Raw genomic sequence first — 15,291 nt, 5'->3', positions numbered from 1 at the left:
AGACGAATAATGATGCCCATTTCAAGCCAGCACTGATCAACATCCCATCCCTCCTGTAACCTATGGCTTTTTTTATTCAAAGTCAGTGAGCACGCACTTTCACAATAATGATGATTTTAAAAACTGTTTTAATGTGCAATAAAATAATTGTTGGCATTAATCAATTAATGAGCTAACGTGATAATAACAGGTTAACTTGCCCAACCCTAATAATTAGATTTTGATCTGGTGACAAACTGATGTGATCTCCATGTTTCCTTTGTTGGACTGTAAGCGAGTGTCAGGACTGAATGTACTGAGTAACATGTAGTGTTTAAATATGTGTCAGTTCCAGTTTTAGAGCTCTAAAGTGCAGCTATCATGTTAGGAATATGTTAGGAATAGACAGTAACACTGAGCTCAAATCTTTATTTTACCACTCACTGCATTCCTGATGTTCATGAATTCAGCAGGTTAATGATTGTCTGCAGCATTAATCTCATATTTCCATATAAAGCGTTGAATTTGACTGTTTTATTTGATGTTCTTTATGATCTCTAGCACCAATTCATCTGTAGGCAATGCTCAGTCAATCCATTTAGTGAAATGAGTGAAATGATGTTTAAAGTGCTGCTTGTTATGTGAGCGTGCACAGATCCTGAAGCAGAAAGCCTGGGCTAACAGAGAAATGATCATCACTGTGATGATACTCATCATCTCTGACTGGGATTTGAGGTTTTGTCAAAGCAGCTAATACAAAGAAAGCCTTGCTATGTTGAACTTGCTGTGGAAGCAGCTCCCAGTTTGAGTTCAGGAGACAGACACCCTCTCTACTTTCAAGATCAGCTTCAAACTTTCCTTTTTGATAAAGCTTATAGTTAGAGCTGGATCAGGTGACCCTGAACCATCCCTTAGTTATGCTGCTATAGGCTCAGGCTATTGGTGGACTTCTCATGATGCTCTGCTTTTTTCTCCACCCCTCTCTATTCACTCATGATGCTTTTATATGTCACTACTGCATGTCCTTAATTTTGTCTTCTCTCTCCTTAGTTTGTGTTTTGCTCTTGTCTCTCTGAGCTCATCTCTTCTCTTTCCCCTCACCCTGCAACCAGTCAGTGGTAGATGGTCCTCCTGGAGCCTGTTTTCACTGGGAGGATCTTTGTGTCAAAGGGAGTTCTTCCTTCCCACCATCACCAAGTGCTGCTCACAGTGGATTGTCTGATGGTTGGGGCTTTCTCTCTAATATTGTAGGCTGTTACCTTACACTGTTAAACAGCTTGAGATGGCTGTTGTTGTCTGTTGGGAATTGTCACTTATAAATAAAGTTAAATTAAATTGAATGGATGTAAATGGATAGATGTAATTGTATGTGACAAACAGAAAATTCTTGTTGACTGATGGATTGTTGTTTTGTGTGTCTGCAGTTTGTCAGGCTGTCTGATCACAGAGGAAGGCTGTACTTCTCTGGCCTCAGCTCTGAGCTCCAACCCCTCCCATCTGGGAGAGCTGGACCTGAGCTACAATCATCCAGGAGACTCAGGAATGAAGCTGCTGTCGGCTGGACTGAAGGATCCAGGCTGGAGACTGGACACTCTCAGGTATGGAGAGAATGGCCGTTTATCAATGCCCAAGTACGCGAGTACGTACTCGTGTTCTCGGTGAGTACGTACTCGTCGAGAACGCACGGGAGTACGTACCCGCCGAGAACGCGAGCACGGACTCGCGATATGTACATTTGGAACACCTGCGTACGTGATGATGTCACAGGTCCGGAGTTTTTACTGCCGTCCCCTCTTAATTTAACTGTGAGTAACATGTTATGAAGCTTAACTGTAATCACAGCCAAACCGGTTTACTCAGGAACAAATAAAACACTGAAATAAACCAAACATTAACATTTGGAAGTGATCTAAGTGACTTATATATCATTTTTAACCTCAGTAGTGAAACCTCTATTAATAAAAATAGTGTACATGTACATACCTTAATAAAAACAAGCAGGTGAGATGTTAGAACGCTTTTATTTCTATTCTAGTGGACACTCAATATTATAGACAGCTGGTGGGGTTTCTTTAACCTGAGTAGTGAGAAGACCGCGAGGGGGGGGGGGGTTGAAAACGATGTGCCGGGAGTCCGCTGTTGAGTTTTGGACGAAATGCATTCTGGGATATATAGCTGTCCCAAGTCCACACCGATGCATGCTCGATAAAACGGGCGGATCGAGAACACATCTGGGACTTTTTCGCGTTCTCGGCTTGATGCGTGCCAATTGGAACAGTACTTGGTCTCCGACTGATGACGTATCACGAGTACACGAGAACGCAAGTACGCACAAGTACGCATATTGATAAACGCCCATTGTCTGATAGAGGAGGAAGAGCTGGAAACATTTCCTGTGTCCTTCACTCACTTCCTGTTTGTTTCCTGCAGATGAGACATGAACAATCACACATGCAGGAATATTTTCAGGGACAGACACACTAGTCTAGCTGGATAGTACATAGATATTTATGTAGGAGGTCTCCAAGGAGTCTGTTTGCAGGAACATTAATGATAACTGATAAGTCCTGTTGAAAGTTTCATTAAAAGTAGACCTACAGTTAGGTCCATAAATATTTGGACAGAGACAACATTTTGTAATTTTGGTTACCACATTGAATTTTAAATGAAAAAACTCAGATGCAGTTGGAGTTCAGACTTTCAGCTTTAATTCAGTGGGTTGAACAACAAGATTGCATAAAAATGTGAGGAACTAAAGCATTTTCTTAACACAATCACATCATTTTAGGGGCTCTAAAGCAATTGGACGAGTTAAATAAGTGAAAATAAAATGTTCATTTCTAATACTTGGTTGAAAACCCTTTGCTGGCCAATGACAGCCTGAAGTCTTGAACTCATGGACATCACCAGATGCTGGTTTCTTCTTTTTTAATGCTCTGCCAGGCCTTTACTGCAGCAGCTTTAAGTTGTTGTTTGTTTGTGGGCCTTTCTGTCCAAAGATTAGTCTTCAACAAGTGAAATGGTCAGTTGAGTTAAGATCACATAGATTTTGTCACTCCTAATATTGCAGCAATTTCTTGGATGGTTTTTTTTTTCTTGTCGCAGCTTAAGGATGGCTTGTTTCACATGCATGGAGAGCTACTTGTTATCTGTTTACAGCAAAATGTTCCAAATGCAAGCACCACACCTCCAAATCCACCCCCTGCCTTTTGTCTGCTTAAGAGATAATGACATAATGAAGGAATTGTCCTCTCCTGCCCATTAAATGGATGATGACTCAGGTGTACAAGTACTTACGGTCTCTTTAAAAAGAGGGTGGCACATGTTAAAGAGCTGAAACTCCTAAACCCTTCATCCAGTTTGAATGTGGATACCCTCATATGAAAGCTGAAAACGCTGCTTCCAGATGAACAGAATCAACTTTTTGGGTTTCAGTAAACAAGTAAAAAAACAAAACTTGTGTCAGTGTCCAATACATATGGACCTGAGTGTAAATTAAAAAACTCTTTTCAAGATTCAAGATTCAAGATCCAACATTCTTTATTTGTCACGTGCGTAGTTATACAACACACAGTGAAATGTGACCTGATATGCTCCTCGACTGTGCAAAAAAGAGAGAGATAGCTTTATATACAGTGAATGAGAATATACAAAGAGGACATTATGTGCAAGTGGGTGAGTTGTATACATTATATAAATAAGATAAAATAGAACAATCTGGAAATTTGCAGCTAGTGTACATTGTGTGGGTTATGGTAGGATGTTGAAGTGTCTTGCGCTGTAGTGATTGATTTGATTTGATTTGATTTGATTTGATTTGATTGATTAGCATTCAAATATCTCAGTGAATACAGAATAAAGATTACAACAAAGCAAGAAAGCACGAGACAAGGCTAATCAGGTATTGGCTGAAGCATATGCTTATTACGCCAACCCTTTTAACAAAAGATCTTTTAGCACGCAACTCCTGTACACAGGGCTCGAAGCAAAGAATAAAACAAAGCAAAGCAAAAACAAACAAACAAACAAAAACCAAAAAAAAAACCACCTTTCCACCTTAGATAAGTAACTACATCAAAGCAAAACAACCAAGAGTTTCAGTATTATTAATATTACTCTTTTCATTCTTGATTTATATTTTTCTAATACTCTATTTTTAAACATGTTTTTAAACAAGGAAAATGAACAACACCTTTTTAAATCACTTTCATAACTATTCCACAAGTTAAGTCCTCTAACAGAAACACATCTCTGCTTTATGTTTGACCTTATCTTGTTTTTTTTAAAGAAATCTGTTCCCCTTAAGTCATATTGACTCTCTCTGACTTTAAACAGCTTCTGAGTACTGCGGCAAAGCAAGTTATTTTGTGCTTTATACATTATCTGTGCCATTTTATATTCAACTAAATCATAAAATTTCAGGGTATTTAGATTAATAAACAAAATGTTAGTTGGTTCTATATAGTTTGATTGATTTATAATTCTTATAGCTCTTTTTTGTAACTTGAAAATAGGAAGAGAATTTGTTTTATATGCATTACCCCATATCTCCAGACAATAAGTCATATATGGAAGCAACAGAGTACAATAAAGTGTGGATAATGATTTCTTGTTCAGGACATGCTTTGTTTTGTAGAGAATAGCAATGGTTTTTGACATTTTTGTTTTCACATGGTTTATATGAGACTTCCAGCTCAGCTTATCATCAATTATCACTCCAAGAAATTTATTTTCGTACACTCTTTCAATTTCAATTCCATTAACCTTGATTTTAGATACATTCTTCATTTGTCTAGTCCCAAAAATAATCAATTTTGTTTTGTTTATGTTTAACGATAACTTATTTATATCAAACCAGTTTTTTAATACATTTAACTCCTTTTCCACTGTAGTCAGAAGCTGTTCTAGATTTTTACCTGAGCAATACAGAGTGGTATCATCAGCGAACAATACACATTTTAACAGTTTGGAAACACTACATATGTCATTTATATATAATATGAATAATTTAGGGCCCAGCACAGAGCCCTGAGGAACACCACAAGTTACCTTCAACTGATTAGATTTTAAATTATTGATTTCGACATATTGATATCTGTCATCCAGGTAACTTTTCATCCACTTGTATGCTATCCCTCTTACACCATATCTCTCTATTTTATTCATTAATATAGAATGATCAATTGTATCAAACGCCTTTTTTAAGTCTATAAAAACACCAACAGTATATTCCTTATTATCTATTGCATTAGATATCCCTTCTACAAGTTCCATCACTGCCATCGAAGTGGACCTTTTCGCTCTAAAGCCATATTGGTTATCACTTAGGAGATTATGCTTCTCAATATATTTATCAAGTCTATTAACAAATAACTTTTCTAAAATTTTTGAGAACTGCGGGAGTAGTGATATTGGCCTGTAATTGGTAAATTGACATTTTATGGATTGTTACCATTTTATGGATTTTTATGGATTGGATTAACTTTTGCTACTTTCATTTTTGAGGGAAACATATGAGTTCGAAAGGACAGATTACAAATGTATGCAAAAGGTTTCACTATATATTCTATAATACTTTTAACTAACATCATGTCAATACCCAAACAGTCAGTGGACTTTTTATTTTTAAATGTTTTCTCAATGTTAATTATTTCTCTATGAGTTACAGCACCAATAAACATGGAGGACACATTCTGAGTAATACATTTATTTACGTCGTTGTTATTTCTTTACTCTGGAATTTCCTTTGCTAAATTAAAGCCAACATTTACAAAGAAATCATTAAATTCATTTACGTCTTCAGTTTTATCAAGCACAATATCTGTATCTTTTTTTTTAAAATACTCTGGATAATTCTTATTTTTTGAGCCCTTTTTGATTATACTATTTAATAACCTCCATGTTTCTTGTGTGTTACTTCTTTGCTCCAATAATGTGGTAGTATTCTTTCTTACTTGTTCTTATAATATTTACTAATCTATTTTTATATAACTTGTACTTTATTTCAGCATCTTTTGTCCTCTGTTTTATGAATCTCTTATATAGATTATTTTTCTTTTTACATGCATTTCTATCCCTTTTGTGATCCATGGCTTATTTGATATGTGATGCTTTCTAGGGATTTTCATTAAAGGACAATGTTTTTCATATAGTGAAATTACAGTTGATAGGAATGCATCATATGTACTATTTGAATCTTCATTTGCAAAAACCTCATTCCAATTTTGTTCCTTTAAGTCCACCTGGAGGGGAGCGGTGGATCTTATTGTTCTATGTCGTATCATGTCAAATATTTGATTCTTTTGTTTAGTTTTGATCCCAAAATAATTTTGAAAAATTGCAAAAACAGGAAGATGATCGCTTATATCAGTTATAAGAAGTCCACCTACTATTTCATGGTCAATTTTATTTGTGAATATATTATCTATCAATGTAGCTGTATCAATTGTTATTCTACTTGGTTTTATAATTACAGCGAAAAGGGAGTTACTATACATTGTATTGATGAAATCTGTTGTTTTCTGATGTCCATTTGGGTTTAGCAAATCTATATTAAAATCCCCACAAATTATTTGCACTTTTTTATCATTTAGGTTGCTAAACATAGTAGCAAGTTTTTCATTGAATGTGTCAAGGCATGATCCTGGTGTCCTATAGATGCAACTTATAATTATATTGCTAGCTTTTTCAACATGGATTTCAATAGTAACACATTCCAATACGTCATCTATGGTGCTTGACATACATTCAATCAGACTACATTTCAAAACTTTATCTACATATAAACCAACACCGCCTCCTTTTTTATTCACCCTGTTCATTGTAAATACTTTGTATCCTTCCACTTCCATTTCACTAGCTTTTTCATTATCGAGCCATGTTTCTGATATTGCAATTATATTAAACTTTTTTAACTTCCTTAAACATTCTGTAATTTTTGAAAAATTTTTTATACAGGCTTCTACTATTGAAATGTATGACCGACAATGCATTTGCCATTTTAATATTCATATTGAATTGGTCATCTGTATAGTACTCACAAGTATTATTGTTGTTATTGTAGAAGTGGTTATCTGGGTCAATGTTACTTTCAGGGTCATGTATGTTATGCTCTGCATAGTTAAACATTTTGAAGTTCATTTTCTCAGCGTGTGTGGCAAAATAACCACCTTGACAGTCCTTTTCATAATCAAAGTCTTCCTCTTCAATATCTTTGAATGGAAACCTATAATCTGTGTTCAAACTTGTCATGTATGTGTTTTTTGTTGTTGTTGTTTTTGTTGTTGTTTTTTCCATTGTTTTTTTTAGCCATAAGGCCAGAAACACTTTCCATACCAATTGTTCATTATCCAATCATCACTTTTCCAATAGATTCCATAGCAGATTCCTGATTATTTATATTGCTCTAAGTCTTTGAGTTCTCTTATCATCACAACTTTCGCTTCTTTGGGAGTGCCATTTAGTCTTATCACTACTTTGCAGTTCCTCGTCCATGTCGCTTGTATCTTATTTTGTTTTCTCAGGCTGCGTGCCTGTCTTGCAATTTCAGCAGTCTTTTTCGTTAAATGTTCATTTAAATACACACCGGTCCCTTTTAGCTTCTTTCCCTGTTTCAGTAACTCAATCTTTGTTTTGCGACTCACAAACCGAAGAATAATTGCTGGCTTTGTTTTACTGTCTTTTCTGGGGAGCGTGTGGCATGCGGCGATATGATGGCTCTGAATACTTACATTCTTCGTTTGAAGCAATTTTATCACTTGCTGTTCAAGCGTTTGCAGCTCCTCTACCGGGGTATCTTCACCGTCTTTACCTCCGCCAGCTGTTACTCTGGCATAGGTTCGGTGTTGCGTCTCCAGTTCACTTATCACTAAGTCATCCATTCTTGTGTATTGTTCAAGGTCCTCGATTCGCCGTTCCAAGTTGTCTATTTTCTTGTCCTTCTCCTTTATCAAGTTTTGTTGTTGTTTTATCTCATCCATTAGGTCATGTAGCATACCTTGTTGTTTAGCCACTTTGCTCAGTTCATCAGACATGAAATTAAGGGATTTCCTAATCTCCTCCAACTCCTCTTCAACTCCTGTGTTTGCCTTTTTAGGCAGCATTTTGAAAATGTTGAGATTGGTGTTACCTTGTGATGGCCCGTTGAAATCAGTGTCGGTTTACTTGTTGGTGCCTTGCTGGAGGAGCCTGGGCCTAGAGGCTGTTGGAGGATCCTGGGCCTAGTGGCTGCTGCAGGATCCTGGGGCCTGGTGGCTGCTGGAGGATCCTGGGCCTGGTGGCTGCTGGAGGGTCCTGGGCCTAGTGGCTGCTGGAGGATCCTGGGCCTGGTGGCTGCTGGAGGATCCTGGGCCTGGTGGCTGCTGGAGGATCCTGGGCCTGTAGTGAAGCCAGAAGGATCAAGATAATATGAGAATGTGGTAATGAGTCCTGTCTCAGTCACTCATGGATGATTTTGGGTTTTTTTGGGGGGGGGGGGGGCATGTCCTGATTTAACACAATTGTACTCAGCTTGAACCCGAAGAAAAATAAGGAAAATAAAAATATCTCTCTTTCCTGTTGCCTCCATTGTAGAGGGTGACTTTGCCTCTAAACAGGAAAAGTCAGTCAGAGGTTAAAGTGGATTCAGCAGGTGAGGGAACCCTAAAATCAGCTGTAATGTCTCATTGTGGGGAAAAGAATCATAACTCACAATAATTTCTATTGAGAGCTAGAGTAGATGTTCTTAGTGTACAGGCTGTGATAAGCTGACCTGCTGCTCTCTGTGGATGTACACAGCTGAATTCAACCAGATGTGAGCAGATGTTTCATGAGTTGTCCTGGCTGATTTCCATCCTCTACACTGACAGTACACTGTTTATACTGTCTGTTTTCTAAATGGTATAAAGTTGGTATGAAGGTGGAATTCAGTCAATGAATCTCAGCATCAACAGCTAAAATTCATATGAATCTCTGCTACACTTGACGTAAGCTAACTGTGACCATGAAACCACAGCCACTGTGCACCAGTCACACACTGTTCTTTACTTTAAATCCATCACAGTGCAGCAAACTAACCTGTTTATCCTGCACTAACCTGCAGAGGGTTTTCATGCAGCCTGTCTTTCATAAGACAGGCTGCATGAAATTGAGGGGTTAAGTTCATGTGTTCACGTGCTGTGGGCAAGATGGCTCCTGTGTTTGGCTTTGCTGCTGCTACAGCTCGCTGGAGGCCACAGTGTGTTGTCATTTGCAATATAATTTTTGCTCTTTTGTATTCTGATTTTGCTTCTGCTGCTTTAATTTATGATCGGGATACACTGTTAAACATCAAACACTCAATGGAGAGCTACTGTGACAGCTGGGACAGCTACAGAAAAACTTTTCCTCCTCCTCTGGTGTGTTCCTCACCTGAGTGCATGCTACCAGTTCCTCTCCTGTCGTTTGCTGGGGATGTTACGCCACCGCCTGGGACCCGAGCCCCATGGCTCGAAAGCACTTTGCTCACTCTGTGTCCGTCATCCATTCTCCATTTTGCTGATGACAGCTATGTCTGCTCATCGATCAAGGTTTTTCCCAGCTCTGGAGTCGCCACCTTGCCCGGCAGGTCCACAGGTGTGCACAGGTGTTTAATTCAAGTGGTGCTGCAGTCAGCTGTAGATAAACCGTCATCAATTCGGTTCGCCCTGCTTAACGTTCGCTCTATAACGAACAAATCATTTATTCTAAATGATCTTTTTATTAAAGAGTCTCTAGATTTTATGTGTCTGACTGAGATGTGGCAGCAAAATAAGGATTATGTCCACTTGAATGAAATCTGCGCGGCTGGCTACTCTGTCATTGGAATGCCGCGTCTTTTGGGACGCAGTGGAGGCCTTGCTGCTGTTTACCAGGACAGACTCCCATGCAGACTGATGACCTCGGACACCTCCCTGGGTTTAAATATACATGATGTATGTGTGGAGAATGTCCATGTGAGTGACCATAGTTGCATATTCTTTAATTTGTCATTTTACTTGGATCCTTCACCTTCTAAACTGATGATCCAAAGGCGGATTATAAACCAGGATGCTGCTAGAAGGTTCTCTGCCATGTTTGGCCCTTGCATGGCTCAAAATGACATGGATTCACTTATTTTGTCTTTTAACAATCAATATAAATCTATTTTACATATGGTGGCACCTCTGAAACAAAATATTCTCCATTCTTCAAATTTCTGTCCCTGGATAAATGAAAATATTAGACATTTTAGGAGGTATTGTTGCAAATTAGAACGTTTATGGAAGGCTTCCAAGCTCGAGGTTCATAGGGTACATCTCAAGGAATCAATTTTCTCACTTAACAACATGATAAAAAATGCCAGAATTGAATATTTTGCTAATCTAATAGCTTCAAAAAAGAACGATCCCAGAGTATTGTTTGATACAATTAAGAACATTGTCTCTCCTGATATTCCTCATGTACCAGTCTATACTAAATCTGATAGTAATGACTTTATAAATTATTTTGTTAATAAGGTCGCTGCCGTCAGGTCAAATATTTCTCTATCATCCTCTCAGTATCACACTGACACTTTGCTTACCTCTTATTCCTGGTCCTCTTTTACTCCTGTTACCTTACAGGACATCAGTGCTCTGCTTGGTCATATGAAACTGACTTCAAGCCACCTTGATGTACTTCCTCCATCATTTTTCATTAGTGTGTTTGACTCTATTGGCCCCTGTATTCTGGAAATAATTAATACTTCTCTATATACTGGCTCAGTTCCCAGCTATTTTAAACAAGCTATTGTTGAACCAATATTAAAGAAACTAAATTTGGACCCATCTCTTCCAAGCAGTTACAGGCCAATATCAAAACCATTGGTGTCAAAGATCTTGGAAAAACAGTTGCAGAACAACTTAACAACTTTTTGGAGAAGAACAATGTTCTGGACATTTTCCAGTCTGGTTTCAGCAAATTGCACTCCACTGAAACCGCTTTACTTAAAGTGTCTAGTGACATTCTGATGGCAACAGAGTCAGGAGAGTACACCATTCTTGTTATGTTGGATCTCACCTCTACTTTTGATACTGTTGATCACAGCATTATGATAAATAGGCCGAAGGACTTGTTCAGGATTACTGGTGTTGTTTTAAAATGGTTTATGTCGTATCTATCTGTATGAATCAAGTGTTGTCTGAAACATCAGTTCTGCCTTCTGGGGTACCTCAAGGATCTGTTTTAGGTCTGATTCTCTTTCTGCTGTATATACTCCCTCTACGCCAAATTATCAGACGTTACACTAATATTTCTTATCATCTCTATGCTGATGACATTCAGTTATACTGTTCTTTCAAAACTTCTGAGTTTTATAAATTGTCATGTTTAAATAATTGTCTGTCAGAAATCAAACAATGGTTAAATGACAATTTCCTCCAGTTAAATGCAGATAAAACAGAAACCTTGATTATTGCACCTGATCACATGCTCTCAGAAATTAAGCAGCATATCAGTTTTTTAGACCCTTCATTTCAATCGAGTCTCAGAAACCTAGGTGTTATATTTGACAGTTCAATGTCTCTTGAGAAACACTCTGAACAACTTGTCCGGAACTGTTTTTATCATTTAAGAAACATTTCTAAACTCAGACTACTGGTGTCACAGGCAGAACTTGAGATGATTATTCATGCTTTTATCTCTTCTCTTTTGGATTATTGTAATGGTCTTTTTAGTCTTCTCAACAAATCAGCTGTGGATCGCCTTCAGACTGTACAAAAAGCAGCGGCAAGACTTTTAACTGGCACATACAAGAGGTCACACATTACTCCAGTTTTGGATTCTCTTCATTGGTTGCCAGCAAATTTTACGGTTCACTTTAAAATTTTAGTTGTAACTTTTAAAGCTCTGCACGATGAAGCTCCCCAGTATATGTCTGACCTGTTTAAACCTCATGCTTCATCCCGAGCACTTAGGTCGTCAGTTCAGAGGTTACTGGTGGTCCCACATACTAGGTTTAAAACACGTGGGGATCGGGCTTTTCAAGTACTGGCACCAAGGCTGTGGAACTCCCTGCCATTGTCTTTACGCTGTCTAGACTCCATTGATTCCTTTAAAAAGCAGCCGAAGACGTTTTTATACAAACGAGCTTTTAATTAATTTTTCTCACTGTTTTATATAATTTTATTTGTATTTCTGATTTTATTGTGAAGCACTTTGTGATTTTTATCTGTGAAATGTGCTATATAAATAAATTTTACTTACTTACTTACTTACTTACTTTATTTCGTGTTTGAAGTTTAACTGTTATTAACAACTTTGGTAGTCATGACAGCAAGCACTTCAGCAGCGTCTAGCTTCCTGTGAGACATATCCCATAATGCACTGGGATGATGTCACCAACTGAAGGGACCAATCCTACTCCAACACTGACTTATAGCAATGAGCTGCATTCAGGATCAACATGTTAAACATGTTGCAGAATATTACACAACCTTTAAATAATGCAGTTAGTCTAGTTTAGTTTGTTTTCAGCATGTTTCACAATATGTCTCGCCTCAAATCGGTTTGATGTGTGAAGGCTTGAAATAACTCCCCACAAATGTGTTAAACCAAAAGTAACAAGCCTGTTCTGAACATGTGAGGAGTAGAAAGTACAGATATTTGTTTAAATATGTAGCGAGTAAAAGTACACATACCTGAAAATTCTACTCAAGCATAGTAACAATGTATTTGTACTTTGTACAGTAACCACACTGACACCAAGAGGAGAAAAACAGCTGGCAGCAAAGGCAGGGAGGTGTCCTTTCCAGCTAAACAGAAGAGGACTATAAAGATAATTAAGGCGACAGTTTGAATCAGTCATATTTCATTCAATACAGTGGTGTACTGACAGATCCAGGATCAGTCCAAATCATCAGCAGTTTGATCCACGTGTTGATTGAGGTGTATTTGTGAAATTGTTGGATTGTTCTTTTATCAGTGTCTAACAGTATGTGTATGAGAGCCTGTCCATGTGGACACACATGTCCATGTGTGCATGCTGAAAGAGACTGTGCTGGTCTGACCCCCCTCCTCCTTTCAGGGTGGAGCCTGCTGGAGTTCGATGGTTGAGACCAGGTCTGAGGAAGTGTAAGTGTGTTTTTAATGTGATTCATGAAAACAAAGCAGCACACATTCAACCATCTTCAAACTGCTACATCACTCATTCACATCTCTGATGTCAGGGGTCATCATCAAAGTGTCAATCAATGAACAGATGATGGATCAATAACTGCAGCTGGATTGTGTTTGTTCTCTCCACCAGATTCCTGTCAACTCACAATCGACACAAACACAGTACACACAAACCTCAAACTGTCTGACAACAACAGGAAGGTGACACATGTGGAGGAGGTTCAGTCATATCCTGATCATCCAGACAGATTTGATTACTGGGAACAACTGTTATGTAGAAATGGTCTGACTGGTCGCTGTTACTGGGAGATCGAGTGGAGAGGAGACATTTATATATCAGTGAGTTACAGAAGAATCAGAAAGAAAGGAGACAGTTATGACTGTTTGTTTGCATGGAATGATCAGTCCTGGAGTCTATACTGCTCTGATGTTGGTCGTCGTTGTGTCTGGCACAATAAGACACAAACATCCATCTCCTCCTCCTCCTCTGTCTCTAATAGAGTAGCAGTGTATGTGGACTGTCCTGCTGGCACTCTGTCCTTCTACAGAGTCTCCTCTGACACTCTGATCCACCTCCACACCTTCAACACCACATTCACTGAAACTCTTTATCCTGGGTTTGGATTCAGTCCAGGTTCCTCAGTCTCCCTGTGCTGAGTTGAGTGTAAAGAGTGTCCTCCTGTTAGAGAAACACTCTGACTGTTGAACAGATAGTTCAATCTGTACATGTCTGTCTCTTTCACTCAGAAACACGTTTTCAGATTCATGGATTCAATCAGTTGATGTTTTAAACTGTTCTAAATGATTCCTTGTAAACTTCTTCCTCTTCAGACTGAAGAAGTCACTTGGATGAGTGACGAAACGTTTCTCCCACAAAACGCTATGCCCAGATGAACAGCATAAACTTTTGGAGATTTACTTACCTGGATGATTGAGCATGCATCAAGACTTTTCTTCCTCTTCAGTCCTTTAAATATGGAAGCTCCCATTATTCCAGGATCCACATGTTGTTTTTCTGTCTTTTTCTACTCAAAGCTTCACAGTAAAAATCAGTATGTTGTGTTTCTCTGAAGCTCAGTTCACAACCAGCTCCTCTGCATTTTCAACAAGTCTGAGCTCATTAAAATTAATCCAAATGTTTGATTTCTCTTTCTTAATGTGATTTTTCGAAACTCTCCACATGCTCTTACTGTTTCACTCATTTTTGAAAATGTTTCAGCCATATAAGCTGAAGTATTGGGTCAATATTGCTAATGCCTTTATAACCATAAAATGATTGTATTGAGTTACCATAATGGGTGTTGATATACAATAAATAACAACTGCTGCATTAACCATTTGAAACTCTTCTTGGTTTTTTTCAGGCACATTGTGAACAAGAATTTGGTTTAGTATGTTGGTAACAGTCAGAAAACTGTCAACTATTTCAGCTGCTCAATAATGATTGGTCTTCACAGTCCATAGATACAATAATAATGAAGTGGTATTGTTTTCTTTTAAACATGTTTGTGCTTGGAATAAATAGAAGTCCTTTCATTTAGTGATTCCAAGGCCCAGTCCAGATGACTCTAGTTGATAAATAATGAAAAAATAATAATAATAATAATCATAATAATAATAATAATACACTTGATTTAAAAAGCGCCTTTCAGAACACTCAAGGACAGTGTACACAGCAGAATAATAAAAAAAAAAACAATCATAGCAGCAGGCATTTACAAAATCATAAAACATAGAGCAGATTAAAAATAGCAGACTGGAAAATGTTATGTGGAATAAGCTATTTTGAACAGGTGAGTTTTGAGTCTAGACTTAAAAAGAGAGAAGGAAGTGATATGTGTTATATTAGGAGGTAGGGAATTCCAAAGTCAAGGAACAGAGCAGCAGAAAGCCCTGTTCCCCATGATGGCTAGACGGGGCGAAGGGACGGAAAGAGAAAGAGAGGAAGAGGATCTGATATACCTATCTGAACCAAATCAGAGAGGTATGGAGGGGAGAGAAGATGAATAGCCTTGAATGTATACAAAAGTATTTTGAAATTGGTGCGATATTTGACCGGAAGCCAATGAAGCTTCTGCAGGACAGGGGTGATGTGATATATAGAGGGGGTCCTGGTAATAATATGGGCAGCAGAGTTCTGGACACGTTGGAGCTTGTGGATGTATTTTTGAGTAAGACCAA

The 15,291-nt window shown here is 38.1% G+C and overlaps 1 protein-coding gene across 1 annotated transcript in view; it reads left to right on the top strand.

Moving 5' to 3' along the window:
• The window catches only part of LOC120433835 (protein NLRC3-like), a gene marked incomplete at its 5' end in the record, with an annotated part of 43,910 nt that extends 30,025 nt beyond the window's left edge, over positions 1–13,885 (top strand). The window contains 3 exons of the mRNA XM_039600783.1: positions 1,404–1,577; positions 13,019–13,065; positions 13,241–13,885. Coding sequence (XP_039456717.1) covers positions 1,404–1,577; positions 13,019–13,065; positions 13,241–13,767 — 748 coding nt within the window. The remainder of the gene's footprint in view (positions 1–1,403; positions 1,578–13,018; positions 13,066–13,240) is intronic.
• Positions 13,886–15,291: the final 1,406 nt, after the last annotated feature.

The sequence above is a fragment of the Oreochromis aureus genome, linkage group 3 (genome assembly GCF_013358895.1).
Source record: "Oreochromis aureus strain Israel breed Guangdong linkage group 3, ZZ_aureus, whole genome shotgun sequence".
NCBI classification, from domain to species: domain Eukaryota; kingdom Metazoa; phylum Chordata; class Actinopteri; order Cichliformes; family Cichlidae; genus Oreochromis; species Oreochromis aureus.
Note: the sequence above shows the minus strand (reverse complement) of the source record. Positions and strands in the feature narration are given on the sequence as shown.